Source organism: Strigops habroptila, chromosome 3 (assembly GCF_004027225.2).
Source record: "Strigops habroptila isolate Jane chromosome 3, bStrHab1.2.pri, whole genome shotgun sequence".
Lineage (NCBI taxonomy): Eukaryota > Metazoa > Chordata > Aves > Psittaciformes > Psittacidae > Strigops > Strigops habroptila.
Genome location: NC_044279.2, coordinates 36,089,853 through 36,104,869, shown reverse-complemented (window position 1 = coordinate 36,104,869; position 15,017 = coordinate 36,089,853). Strand labels below are relative to the sequence as shown.

The following is a 15,017-nucleotide window of genomic DNA, read 5'->3' as shown; positions in this document are numbered from 1 at the left end:
TTTTAGACAATTGCATGCTTCAATGTATTGTACTGGATTTGAAACATTCAGCACAGAATTGTAAAGGCAACTGACAAAACCTTTGGAAATTCCCTTTTAAAGAGAGATTTTTAGGCTCTGGATGTTCATGTGCTTGTACATCCACTGATAATGCAAACCAGGTGTCTTCACAAGTTCGTGATCTGCTATTAAAATACCTTGCAACAGCCCGCTGTCTGATTAAGAGTGAACTACTTTAATCACTAACAGCTAACAACATGCAGCAAAACAAAGATAACTGTAAATACAAGCTTCCCAAAGGCTTATTGAAGAAGCATAAAACATTCTAAAAGAAACTAACCATGTTAGCCTTACGGATCTACAAAAGTGCTGCAGCATTTAACTTGCATGCTTGTCTGCGAATACTTTTTCCCCCCTCATACAATAGTAGCTTCTCAGTTACAGCCACAGAAATCAAAAGTATTAGACCTGAATTCCCACTTCACTTTTAACATTCTCAAGTCAAGCATGTTCTGCTTAGCTGTTTGTGCTGGAATGTGCAAACCGAACGGCAACCCAGTCTACTTTTAGGAAGTTTACATTGTGCCCTGATAAAAGAGGTAATTACTGCCATACCTCATAATATTTGAGTGGAACACCAGGAAATGTCAAGCTTTAAACTTGAAGTTAGTACTGCCCTTAGAGAGGAGCCTGAACAGTGAAGTTCAAACCTTTTGGTTTTCTTGAATTTTACATATTCTCTTACACTGGATTTTTTTCTTAAACCCTTCCCATAGCATTTAGTATATTTATCATAGAAACTCAACCTAAACCACACACCTTTCTGCAATAAAGAATGCACAATAAGAGGGTTTCCAGTATCAGTCTGCCTTTAGGATACTGTCAGATCCAGTGTGGCACACGCTGTGGCTGCTCATGCTGGAGGGGCAAAGGAGGTCCTCCCCTGCTCCCACAGCTTCTTCACTGTGCCCACAGCACAGCCCTCTTTCTCCTGTGAAATAGGGTAATAAAGCCCAGTCTATTAATGTTACTGATGTAACTCTTTCATATTCTAGCTGGGAAGCCTCAGTATCTTCTAGATTCATGTTAACAGCCAGAGTAGGGGAGGAGGAGAAGTCTAAAGGTTGAGATCAGGCAAAAAAAATAGAAGAAATCAGGAAAAGATGAGGAAGAATCAGACATCATGGAAGCACTGCTCTCCCTATAGCGGGAATGTATATTCTCACCTGCTCACCCCAAGTTCCACTCTGTGATGCATGGTGACAAGTCTTAGGGGCTAACCACCCTCCACATTCCATCCTCACGCTGCATTTAAGTTTCCTGCTGAGGTGAATTAGAGATCAGTTTAGGAGTGCAGCCTTTAGACCGAGCTTTATTATCCAGACGTTGCTTCTCCATCTAAGGAGGATTATCTTTCCAGTAAAATAACCATTAAAACCTTGGAAAATAAACCAGAATCTGAAACCTCTGCACACAATTCAGGATAATTTCACTGATTTCAATTGTTGAGGAGAAAAATATGCTAAGTAAGGAGGTAGGGCTCCATATGTCTGTGAGTTTGCATTTATATTACAGTGGTTATCCAGAACAGAAAAATTATTTATAAAAGACGAATGCTACATCTGAGCAAAAAGGTATAGTTAACTTTCATTTAATTACTGGTTTATCATAGAATCACAGAATGGTTCAATTTGAGCTGACATTCTCAGCTGCCAAGGATGAGAAGTTCACAGTCCCTGACAGGAATACCCCTCTTTGTATGCTGAACCAGCCACTGCAGTGCTCCCCTCTCTAGCTAGTAAAAAACCAGTTTGGCAACAAAGACACTGGTGTGCTGGTGTAACTAAAGCCCAGAGGTGTGTCCAGGGCCCAAACTGAAAAGGCCTGAGATGTGAGAGGACAATCAAAACAAAGGAGGTTTTGAAGGTTGTACCCTCCCGAAAAGTGAGAAGGGGGAAAGCACATTAATGCCTCCCTGTTCTGCAACTGCTCCCACAGTGGCGAGCTGAATTCTCCTTGTTTTACTACTTAACATTTGCACGCAGTAGGGCAGTGGTACTAGTCTCCCCCAAGCAGCTAAAGGACATGGCCTTATACAGTGGGGATGATGAGGACATCCATGCTACACTGAGTAGAAGGGGAGGCGACAGTTAATTAGCTCTTTAAGTAATACAAAAGTTAAGAGGGTCCTCGCTCAAGAGAGTCTGTCTTGGTCTTTAGAGAAGGGTGTAAAATGGAAGGAGATTTCATCAGCGTAGAGACAAGACACGGCAAGCCTTGTGGGCAACATGAAATGGCAAGAGAAGAGACAAGACAAACTGAGGAGAGACCCCAGAGAGAAGAGAGTAGACAAGTGAGGGGTCCCCAAGCTTGGAATGAAAGAGGATCCTTGGCTAAGGGCAGAAACCAGCAGGTCTCTGAGCCTTGCAAGCACTCACACATCTGCCATTTGTAGACAGTTTCCCAATAGTTATGACTGGCAATACGCCCCAGAGGAGAGTAAATACAGGTCAACTGGGATTTTCCCCCTGTCCATTCCTGCTCCTCCCAGATCTGATGCACTACAATAGCGCTGAGCTGCACTTTCATTTTCACTGACTTGGTAGCCTGCCAACACGCAGCACATTCCTTTTACAGCAGTGAGTTTATAACTACAACGGTCATAAACTACTCTTAAATGGGTCTTTTCTGCGAATCACGATCCTTTCAACATCTTGAAAAATATCTAATCTTTTCCACTACAGGCAGCCCTCTCCAGTGCAGTGGTAACGATTTAATTGCTTCTGGTGCTCAGATGAGGAGATACAAGTGTTCTGGAAATAACCTTTTAATTTAACAATTCCTACTGGCCAGCCCGAAAGCTTTTTGCATTCCTCACCAATAAAGAATTCATTTTCAGAACTAACAGAGAAAACAAAGTTTAAAAACTTCTAGGTTACTGCTGTGGATAGATCTATCCAAGAGGTACCCTATCATTGAAGACGATGTCTTATTTTTACTATCAGGTTGATATGATACTCTCTCTCTCCATCAATATTTGCCTTGTCAAGCTTACCAACACCGTGGAGCTAACAAGCTTTCTATTCAGTTTTTAATTTGGCACAAATCCCACGTATCCTTTACCAGAAGGTGAAATACCTTTATCTTTTAGCAATGAACAGAAGCCCTTCAAAGAGAATTTCTATTCTGCTCTTCTGAAACAACTTTGCATTAGTTTTTACTTCTCAAAGAAAAATAGATGAATTTTGAAGATTAAACAAATACATCATCTGGAATGGGAGTTCTTTTACATCGTGTTGCACAGTGCTCCTGTAACTCAGCAGAGTTCTTCCTCGGCTCACAAAGCTTACTTGCCTGGGTAACCATACACAACAGATACATGATACTACTCTTAGGTAGAATAGCTCATAAAAATGAAGCAAAGAGAAAGCCTCCAGCTGAGAAGTGGTATGACTTCACAGGACTTCTAATCCTAAACATCAAGAAAGTGCACTCTTTTTAAAAGAGCATCACCTCACTCCTTCCTAAAATGAGAAGAGTGAAAACCAGTTCGCTGAGCGTGCACATGGCACAGATGGGCTGGTGTAAAGGAAAGGAAGCTGCCACCTCTGCTGCACAGAGCAGCTGAATTCTGAAACATTGCAGACAAGTTAAATTTGATGACCCTGTTTTATGAGGCACTGTAAGGAAATGCAGAAGTGACACTTTCTAGTCCAAGGTCCCTGAAACCAGATGTGATTTCAGCCATGGGTTTGGCCTCTGATTTAATGATTTCTCAGAGTAAAATCTGCATCAGGGAATAAAAAAACCCCAAAGAAGCAATATTCCCCACCACAGCAGCAAACTAAAGCATCCTCAATGCCGGGTTAGATGCCATGGGGTTGTTACAGTGAATATAGGAATTACCATAGGAAGTCCCCGGCCAGCAGATTTTTAAGAATTTAAAAGTCTTTCAATTGAAAAAGTGGTTGGTGCTAATCTCTATCTACATGTACGTGCACATCATGTGCCTTAGATGCCATGCATTCTAGTAGAAAAATTAACTTCCAGTGCGAAAGACACACACAGACCCACATCCTACCCAAACATCAGCCTACATCATTTCATTCACCATTCGGTTCTTCAGCACTTGAAAGCTGAATTATGTCCCTATATTTTTATAATTTACTACATGGGAAAATGTAATTGTTAGATCAGACAGTGAACCGGACCTGACCTATGATCTCTCATTTTGTACAACAGCTCACAAGTAAAGCACTGTTAGCTGGCATAACTGTATTTCAGACCGATTCAGGTTGGTTGTTTCTTTTTTTATCACCCCAGCTACTAGAAAAGCATTTCGAATTGCAGACATCATCGCTGCCAATCCCTCCCCAGCAGCCTCCCTTACATGGAAATTTTCTACGTGGCTTTCTCCATAAACCAATACCGCGCATCACCACAGAGAGGAGCCATCTCCCTTTCATAAAATCAGGCGTTGCACAGCCTCCTCATGGGTTATCCTTCAAATAACATCCTCAGCGCACAGAAGCCTATGGGTATGTCAACAGGATAAAAGCACTCTTTAGAAATGTACCTTTGATCACGCAGACTGCGTCACGAAGGTATGCAGAGCAGCATTATGCACATACAAGAAAACCTCAGCCTTTTGTCCAAAAATAGAAAAAATAGAGCACAAAGAAATTCTGATACTGCACAAAAAACCTGTAAGAGAATGGCTCACACACTGTAACCATCCTAAACCCAAAGAACATTTACACAGTTGAAAAAAAAAAATCAAAAGAACATCTAATCCATACCAAAATAAAATTCCATCAAGTAGACCAGAAATTCCTACCTTTTCCCTTGTCAGAGATGTACTTTTATTTTTTATGAATAGCAGTGAGAAGACACTACAAATAAGTGTAGTGAAACAAGACATTACAAATAAGCAAATAAAGAGTATTTATCTTTATACTGTAAATCTTCTTTGAACTTACAGTACAACCAGTTAATACTGAATGTCAATGACTCAAAAATGAGAGAGTGAAGAAAACTATTTCTCTCCTAACAGCAACAAATTTGATTCAAATATAAAGATTATTTGATTTTAAACCACTGCCAAGATGGATTAATTTAACAAACACTTTTATTTAAATTTCTGTAACACAAATCTTCACTTGGTTGGGCTGTCATTAAGTATGGTGATTGGTAAAAAAAAATATGAATTTGCATGACATTTTCTGACACTATTTAATAGCCAGGATTATATGTACAGCTACCTGTATGTAGATAGAGGGATAAACACATTCATTCACAACTCTTTTTCCTTCTTACAAGAGAATATGTCCAACGACAGACTTTTATCCATGAAAACTGTTACCTGGAGTCTGTGTGAGCAGAATTCCAATTTTCATTCCAGTGCAGTTTAAAAATCCACAAACTTGGTTTTTGTTTTCTTTTGTTTTTTATTAACTAAACACATTCACGCTGATGTGTGGGACAAGTACCTGCACCTCCAGGCATCCTAAAGCTATTTCTCAATTCATGAACAAGAGAAGTATTAATTTGAGCTAAATGTATTACTTTAAAATCTGCTCTGATTACTTCCCTTCTCTTCAATTCTCAAGTGTCCAGAATGCAAAAGTCTCTTCCACCTCTTTTAATTGACTGAAAATATTTATTAAGCCTCACTATTTTTTTAATGCACATTTCCCAGCCCTAAATGCATTCAAAAAAAGAAAATACTCATCCGATACCCTCCTGCTGGACTTGCAGCCAGCAGTAACCATGCAAAACCTTTCTGCGTAGCAAAAAGTACTTACCTTTGGCAAAAACATGAATCCTTCCTCCTGCTCTGTTAGAGTAAGCATACAACAGTGCCAGGGCTAATGCAGTCCACAGTCCTGTGTGGAGCCCCCAAGAACCAAGCACCAGGGCTGATGCAGCCCCACAGTTCTACACAGAGCCCCCTCCCCAGACCCACACCAGGGCTGGTAGCAGCCCCCCAGCCCTGCACGGAGCCTCCCTAGACCCACACCAGGGCTGGCAGCAGCCCCCAGCCCTGCATGGAGCACCCCCCGACCCACATCAGCGCTGGCAGCAGCCCCCAGCTCTGCATGGAGCCCCACCAGACCCACACCAGGGCTGCCCGTGCCCATGCAGCTGGCTCACGGGGTAGGCACACTGCTCAGTTCAGCAACTCTCGTTTGGAGGGTCACGGAGGGAACAACGCAGCCACCAACTTCGTTCTCCTCTTCCCTCAGGCTTTTGCTAGTTTCAAAGCTTTGCAGTTCAGCTTCCCACCTGGATCAATATTCAAAGACAAATTTGGATGTTTTCTGCGCATAATCTGTTCTGAGAAGTGACATCTGCTCCACTTCCTTCAGCAGAGGCAGCAGCACAGCACCCGCAGGCAGCCCCTCCTGCCCAAGCCCGCTGTCAGGAACTTCATTGCCCCAAAACACAGTTTGTTTCTGTTCTACTTGGACTCTTGCTCCAAAAAAGGAAATCCTACACTTGAAACATCGGGAGTCCCTCTTTCCCCTCTTGGTGCTGACATTTCACTCAGGCATTCCTCAGAGACTCAGCCATGCCCCACAGCATCCTCAGTCCCAGCACAGGACCGCTCTCCTCCCACAGTTCACTACAGTGCATCCCAGTGCTGAGCGTGCAACCTTCAACACCCTTTCTCCAACTGAAACAACAAGGGACGTACCAGCACTATGTCTGCCCACTTTGTGGTTTTTCTAAACAATAATTACTGGTTGGAATTCTGGTATGTTTGTTCGGTAGGTTATTTTTGTAGCGTTGGTATATATGTAGAGAAAGATTCTCATTCTCTTACACTTATATGTGTACTTACATAGATATTGACAGATAAAAGTTATCTAGATGTTTGGAAATCTTATGTAGTTGCTAGACAAAACAAATAAGAAAATAATACAAGGGCATGCAGGGATAGGACAAGGGGGAATGGTTTTAAACTAGAAGAGGGTAGATTTAGATTAGACATTAGGAAGAAGTTCATCACTATGAGGGTGGTGACACACTGGCACAGGTTGCCCAGAGAAGCTGTGGCTGCCCCATCCCTGGCAGTGTTCAACTCCAGGCTGGATGGGGCTTGGAGCAACCTGGTCTGGTGGAAGGTGTCCCTGCCCATGGCAGGGGGTTGGAACTGGATGAGCTTGAAGGTTCCTTGCAACGCAAACCATTCTGTGATTCTATAATAAACCATAAGCTGAGTTAAGCTCATCTGCAAATCTCACTATTTGTAACTCAATACAAAGCAAGCAACACACTGGAAATAGGTTCACTACCTAGATGACCTTCCATGGCAGTATATTTGAGGGATTTTTTAAGAAACAGAGGTTATCACCTGAAGCAGCTGCAGTGACTGATTTTGAATCACTGAAATCTGTTGCATTGACCTTCCTGTGCACACAAGTTGCCAGTGGAGCATCAGTCACTTACCTCTGTAGTGAACTATCTTGTCAATGAAGCTGCAGAAGCTGCTTTTTTTTGAGAGAGAGAACTTACCAAAACCTGTCAAGCTTTCCTTCTCACGCTTAGGAACTCAATTCAGGTGTGTTAGCTGGATAAATATGAGACTGAAATTAGTGCACTAATTCTGAACCACTATATTCATGAGTGATTCATCATCTCGTGAGTGAGATGATGGAGCTATCTTGTGTGTCTGCAACCTTTGTCTGCAGCTGCTCCTCATCTGACAGGTTAGGAAATTTATCCTACAGCATTTGGGAAACAAGCTGGGGCAATCATTCAGCAAAGAGCAGGCACCTTGGAGGACTTTTGAAAGGCTTTTCCTTTTCTGAAAGCTCGGTAGTAAGACGACAATGTCAATTTCTAAAAAAGGGGAAAAGAGCAATTGGTGAACTGCACAGCCATAGCCTACCTTCAGCACCCAGAAAGCTTTTAAAACAAGTTTCTAAACAATCCATAAACAGGCAACTGAAACTTGGAAAACCAATAAGCTGCCAAGAAGGACTTGCCTAAATCTCACCCCATCAACAAATGCATTTTCCTTCCTTCCTTCTATTCTACAGGCAGGAGGAAAGCAGTAAATCCAACAGATTTCAAATATAAAATACTTTCTGACAGAGAAAGCTGGAAAAGCACCTTCCTTCTGGATCAAGGTCCTGTAACATGGGTGCAGCGCTGCTTGAAAAAACACACTCATCCAGCACTTCTACTGACTAGGGTCGAATCCCAGCAAGTGGTCTGACTAAAACTGCAGACACACCAACCCACAAGGAGCATGATGCACTCTAAAGAACTCAACAGAACTCAGGATGTCCTTAATAAAGTGAATAAATGGTCAAAAATCAGTAAAATAGAAGTCAATACAACCAAGTACAAAGAATCACATTTGGACTTTAAAGGAAATCCTCAAACACACAAAACCAAAAGGAATATCAAACCAAAAGCAGTACTGCAGAAAAGGATGTCAAGGTTACAGTGACAAGAAATTGAGCCAAGTGTGAAACCATTAAAAGAAAAAAAAAAAAAAGACAAATGACAATCTGGAGTTTATTAAAAAAAAGAAGGGTCAAACAGAATAGCTCAGGAGGGGCTGGGGAGGAAGTCTGCTCCCCTCAGGAGCAGCGAGGTAACAGCTGGAATACCCTGCTGGTTGGGGGCGTAGGACAGAGGCAATTGAGGAAAGTGCAGAGGAGGAACAAAGAAAAGAGTGGTTCAGAAAACCAAATTCCCTCAAAAATTTTTTCAGAACTTGGTTTGTTTAGTCTACAAGAGTGACTGCGGAGATGGGATAATGCTCCGCAAACCTGCATCTTGTCTTAAATAGCATTACATCACTCAGCTATTACACTGCCTATATTACTGTCACAGTTATTACTTGACTGTCATTAGATAAAAATGTACTACTCTGTAATTCATCTGTAAAGGAGCAACAAAAAAAGGCTTGTTTATCCCCAGACAGCTACTGGATTTCACATTTTAAAAGACTTCACGGGCAGAGTCTTAGGGTCTTGCAAACTATCTTTTGTAATCTTTCCCAGCATGGTTCAACAACTGCTAAAATAGTTTGGTACAGTCCAGCACCTCTCAAGTTCAGAGGCGAGTTCAAAGCTGCCTTGTGGTTTGGGATGAGCGATGCCAGATTCTAATGGAAGATAGAAACCAGCAGCTTCTGATGGGTTCCTTCCTGAAGGAGCCACTAATGCGCTACACAAGTTGGTGGAGATCTTGTTCCTTATGTGTGCTTGCTTTTAAGTAAAAGCAAGAACACATAGGACAAGTATGTACACTGACAATTTGGTTTCTCTTATGAAAAGAGATATTACAAGGTGTGTTGTCAGCACAGGGTATTTTTTCACTGTATATATAGAAGACGTAATGAAACACTAATTTAAATCTTGAAAAAAACAAATAGGAAAAAATGAAGATACAGTCTAAAACTACACTTCCCACAGCAAGCAGTTAAATACTAAGGCTCTGACCAAAAGGGCTGATTTTCTTTTTCTGCAGCCACTTGAAATAAAAGATGATAAAGCTACAGAAAACCCAAATCACTATTTGTGGAGTTTCTGAATTTCCATCTTGGGGCTTTAACTTCACAGACCTGGCTCACTCACCTCAGCTTTCCTGCCTGTCCCTGAGCTCGCAGCCTAGGCATCTGTTCCCATCTTACTCCCTTCTCTCCCTCCAACTCGTGCTATGGCTACTGGCAGTGCTGTTGGTGTGACGAAGCAGAAGACAACTAATCTGATCTGCAAGCCTTGGTTTCAGCATCATGAAGACACTGAATCTGTGCACTGCTGGATCACTCACTAGTGCAAATCCGACTTGCACTAGGTGTAAGCTGTGACTGCTTGTCATCAGGACACATAAGGAGGGATCTGCATTGGGTTTATGTTTAACATCAAGCTTCCACCCAGCAGCAGGATGGTGACAATCTGACCTGGGTGGCAAAGCCTGCTTGGGCAAAGTTAACCATTTTTCTTAGCTGATTTGAGCAAGTACAGCAAGTTTACATCAAACCAACACTTGCTCTTGAACCTGCCACAGGAAGCCCAAGGCCAGACTCTGTGCTGTCAAACACTGGCTGCGTGAACTGAAAGGGACATCCAGACGGGTCCTCAGAATGGTTAAGATCACCTATACTCTCTGTGTGTGCAGAGAGGAACAAGAACAGGGCAATCCCTCAGCCAGACCAAACATTTTCTGTGCTGTTTTCTTTTCGCCGGGACTGGCACAGATCACATCCCCAGGAAGCTGCTAAGGTTCCTTGTGTTGATTTTACTTTTTTTTTTCCATTTTCATTGTGCAGTCGGAGTGAAAGCGGTGGCATTTGGCAGCTACTTTCCATGAGCACTATTGTTATTGCCTGGTAGCAGGGATTTGTTTTCCATCAGGTGAAACACAAAGGCGTTGCCCCTCTTTGAAAGAACAGAGTCAAAGAAACCCCTGGGGAAATACTTCTAAATGCCATGCACTTTTAAGATCTCTTGGATGTGGTAACACTTCCCAACACAACAACGTGTTAGCACGCTATGTACATTTTGCTAAGGTGCTGCCCAGATTCCAAATAAATCATTAATCCCAGCGTTCTGATGCTACTGAAAGAGTGAACCGGGGAGCTCTGCAGAAGACCCGTCCTTGGACTCTGTGCAACACTCAGAAGCTGAATCATGTTTAAATCCCAAACTTAGTGGAAAGATCACTTCCAGGGCTCAGCCTAAATAAAGAAGTACTTATGCTATTAATCATGTTACAAAACAATGCTAAACTATAACTTAAGTCGGTGAAGACAGCAAAACTGTGTTAGCGCCTATTAAGTTTCAGCGTTGTTCTAGCCTGCTTTGGGCTAGTATCATTCAATTCCTCAGGTCTTAAAGTCCTTACTGAGAAAAGCCTCTTTATCCCCGGTTCCAGTTGCTAGATTGTGTGGTTTTCAGATAATGCTATTGGAACTGAGGTTGCTAAATGAGAACCAGAAGGCTGGAGCTAAGCAGATAAATTATAATTTCCAGTTACCTCACCATAAGTGGCGTTCCTAAAGAATTCCTTCTACCCTATTTTCAGACAAAACATAAGGATCACCATCTTCACAGATTAAGGACACAAAAATCCCCATTAAAACCCAGACTGACATTCTTCATCTTCTGGTATAAGTTAATGATGAAGTATGTGCTCCTTTCCTTTTCTTAAGCGGTTGGTTGGAAGCTACTTTTAAAACATTGCTAGTTGGTTATACATTCACAAATTTCCACGAAGGAGGACTTCAATCTTTAGTTTTGTGTTGTTTTGGGTTTTTTTAGCTAGTACATATTAATAGCTCACTGAGAACCTAAGATCTTTCTGAGGCAAATGAAGCATCCAAAGATAATAATACAATCCCACAGAAGCAACAAGAGTGAGGGAAGGGAAAGTTAACCTGTAGCCACTTCTTTCTCTGAGACACTAAAAAGAAAATGCCCCCAAAGCTGGCAAGTTTTTTGCTGTTTTGTTTTAAAGACCTCTCACTTGTGTAAAGAAAGTAGCCTCTAAATAACTCCATGTATGGACATGATTATTCCAGAGCAAGAAACACCCTTCTTCCAGCTAGCCCTGGAGTCTGTTCCAAAATAAGCATACAAACTTAAGAGTTACTTCGGGAAAGATAAATCCATACCCGACTTTATTCTATAGTAATTCCTAAACACACCGTCACAAATACCCCAGGAATTTGAGGGTCCGTTTTTCTGGGAGTCTTTTGGCTAGAGGAACCAAACAAATCAGAGCTAGACCAAGCTATAATTAGGCTGATGGTTTATCCCGCTTTCCCAGCAACTAAAGCCTCCAGAGCTTAAGTTCATAGTCTGGGCACTATGAAACTGCAGCTTCTAATGAAAAAAAAAGAATAGAAAGGGGGAAGGACGTTCATCTTCCCAACCTATGACTAATACAATGCTGCGCTCTACAGAGCCTAAGAGTTGCTCTGTAATGAGGACACACTCACTTGAATTCTGCAGCTCAACAGAGCTACCTCAAAATTGGATGGCTGTGCTGCATCGGCGGCTTGTAGTGATGCCAGTCTGATGCAGACCAGCAGACTTCTTAACCTTCTGGCTGAGAAGATTAAATCCTTAACAGAGCCATCTCTTTTCTCCCCCTTCTCCCTCCTGTTCCCCCAGCTTTTAAAATAAATAACAAAGGAACCTTTAACAATCCCTCTAAAAGGGAAATTTCATTTTCTCGCGTTTCTAATGTAATAAATAGGCTGGACCTCCAATGATACAGAAACAAGTATCATCTTACAAAGCTGACAAAGTGTGAGTAGGTAAACAAGATCCTCCCGTACCTTCATAAATATCAGGGCAAAGGACCAAATACCTTCCTCATGTGGAAGTTTCCCTTAACCAACAGCTGTTGGGAATTCTTACAGTATGTACAAACATAAAAATGTGTATTATCCAAACCCCTGTGAGGGCATTTAAACGCCACCACTTGGAAAAATAAGCAAGGTCATTCAGTCAAAAGATTTTATTTTTGTCTAGGATCAACTGCTTTATATGGCTTTGCAACCGAATATAGAAACATTACCCCATACACAAAGGCACTGTTTTTAAAGATTGTGCTTTTGGGGAGAAAATAAAATTCTTTTTTCCTCCTAAAAAACATTTTCAAATGTGTATTATAAAGATCCAAGAAACGTCAGGCAGGAAGAGGACCAACCAACCACATTCTGGACTGAACTATACATGGCTTCACTCCACTAACTTTAGTGGTTTTGAGAAATCAGTGTAGGACTTTATTTAAAACAGAATAATCTTCTTTCATCTCAGAATTCTAGGATCATTTAGCAACTGTTGGTTAAGCTATTCACCATATTTAATTCCCTGCATAAATTTTAAAAGACAATTAAGAAACACTGTTCTAAAATAAGCCATGTGTACAGCAAGGCAGGCGATTCTCTTACAAACTATGAGCAGACGTCTGATTAAGATGACAAGCCACATGGAAACTACTTCCAGAATCAGACTTAAAGGGCACCGTTACCAACCAAATTTGGCAGACAAGGAATCATGACAAACTGCAAAGGCATGCAGCAGCGCAATAAAAAGTTGGGAATCACTGGCAAATAAGACAGCAAGCACTCATGCCAATTCAGCAAGGGCAAGAACATCACCGGGGTGAATTCTAAGCATCAAACACTGGGTTCAGCTGAACGGCACTGCGCCAGAGCAGGAGTGGAGCTGGCTCTTCCACTTACAGACCGCCTGCCATAAACAAGCCGCATGGGTAAGACAAAGGATCTGCCTCTTGCAGATACCTCATTCTGACATCTGCATTTCAAAGAGAGTGCAGCTTCAGAACCATTCCAGTACCAACAAGCTCGAAGGAGAAAGAAATAAAAGTATAACGTATAGAATGTTATATAAAGCAATGTAAGGCTCTATGCTTTCCTAAAAGCCATCCTTAAGGTCAGAACTCTTACAGAGATCAGATGTTTATCACTAGAGAACAGCGGGCATCTAGCCTTATCTGTAGGCATCTGTCGTTAGACTTGGTATTTTCAACACACAGTTATCCCTGTTTAAGATCACTACACATTTATTCTGAAGGGACGATGACTGGAATTTCAGCTCAAGCAGAAAAGCCAGCACTTACAGCAAACTTGTCAAATATTACAGGAAGCTTAACCAAGTGTCATTTCTATACCCAAGTAAAGCTTGGAAAGGTAACAGCAAGAAATAAAATATTCTTTACATCGGCTGTATTTGTCGGTAGCGGAACACAAAACAAACACAGTGAGCGCCCCGAGCTCCCTTATAAAAACACGACCGAATTCTGAACGCGCATGTGAAGTTTAAGCTCCTTTTTTGACCAACGAAGCACAATTCCTGGAGCAGGCGACCGTAGCAGAGCCGAACTAACTGCGCACCCGGTGAACCGCCGCTTCGCCCCGCCGGCTGTGCTGCTGCACCCCAGAAACGATCTACCCCCCTTCTGAGTCAGAAGCGGCACCTACACCCAGGGACACCGGGAGCCGGGTGCTGCGGGCTCAGGCGCTGCGGCGGCCACCGGCGCTCCACAGCGGCGCAGCCGGGCAACCCCCGACAGGGGCCCGCTCCACGAAACGGGGACCGACCCGGCCCCGCGCTCCCCGCCGCGGGCAGGCCCCGGGGCGCCCCTCGGCGGGGACCCTCTCCCCGCCCGCCCCGTCACGCTCCGCCACAGCCGCGTCAGGTGCGGCCCGACCCCCCGCGCCGCCGGGGCCGCTCCTCCCCTCGCCCCGCTGCAGCCCCCGGCCCGCCCGCCCTCCCCTTCCCCGGGGCGCCCGGCGGGGGTCCGGCTGTCAGCCGCGGCGGCGCGGCTCCTACCTGCGGCTCCTGCGGCGGCCGCCAGCGCCAGGCAGAGCGCGGAGAGGAGCAGCGGCGGCACAGCGCGCATGAGGAGAGGCCCGAGGGAGCGAGCGAGCGAGCGAGCGATCGGCCCCAGCCCCCCCGCCCCCGGGACCGCGGTGACGGGCCCGCCGCCCGGGGAGCATGACGGGAAATTCCTGGGCACCGGCGGCCAACGCCAAATATGAACATGGAGCCGGCGCGGCACCCGCCGCACGGCCCGCCACAGCGGGAGGCGGCCGCCGCGCCGCAGGGGCCGGCCTGCGCCCGGGCAGCCGGCGGTGGGGGCCGGGACCCCCGTCCCGCCTCGCCACTGCCGCCCGCCCGGAGCCGCTGCCCTTTAGTGTGAAGAGTGCGCCTCCGAGAGAGCAGTTCTCCAGCCGCTCGGAAGGGGCTGGGGCGGAGCAGGGCGCACGGCCCCGGGACCCCCGTTCCGAGCGGAGGCAGCCGGGCCGCGGCCCCGACCTACCTGCGCGGCGGCCGCCGGCGTGTCGCGCTCGGGCAACCGCCGCTCTGCGGGGCGCGACGGCTCCGGCCCACGGCTCCCACTGGCGGCCGCAGGCCGAGACACTGCTCCAAGTTGGCGGGCAGGGGCATTGAGACAGGAAAAAAACCGGGGTGAGGGGTAGAACTACAGCAAAATCGCCCCACCACCCCCCCCCGCCACTC

At 44.5% G+C, this 15,017-nt stretch overlaps 1 protein-coding gene across 3 annotated transcripts in view; it reads right to left on the bottom strand.

Annotated features, from left to right (window-relative positions):
• The window catches only part of MSRB3 (methionine sulfoxide reductase B3), an 83,874-nt gene extending 69,006 nt beyond the window's left edge, over positions 1-14,868 (bottom strand). For 2 of the 3 annotated variants that reach the window (XM_030480327.1, XM_030480328.1), the window contains exon 1: positions 14,328-14,540. In XM_030480327.1, the coding sequence (XP_030336187.1) occupies positions 14,328-14,540 (213 nt within the window). Of the gene's footprint in view, positions 1-14,327; positions 14,541-14,817 lie in introns of those variants that run through there. The other variant, XM_030480329.1, reaches the window with a different exon arrangement.
• Between the last annotated feature and the right edge of the window lie 149 nt (positions 14,869-15,017).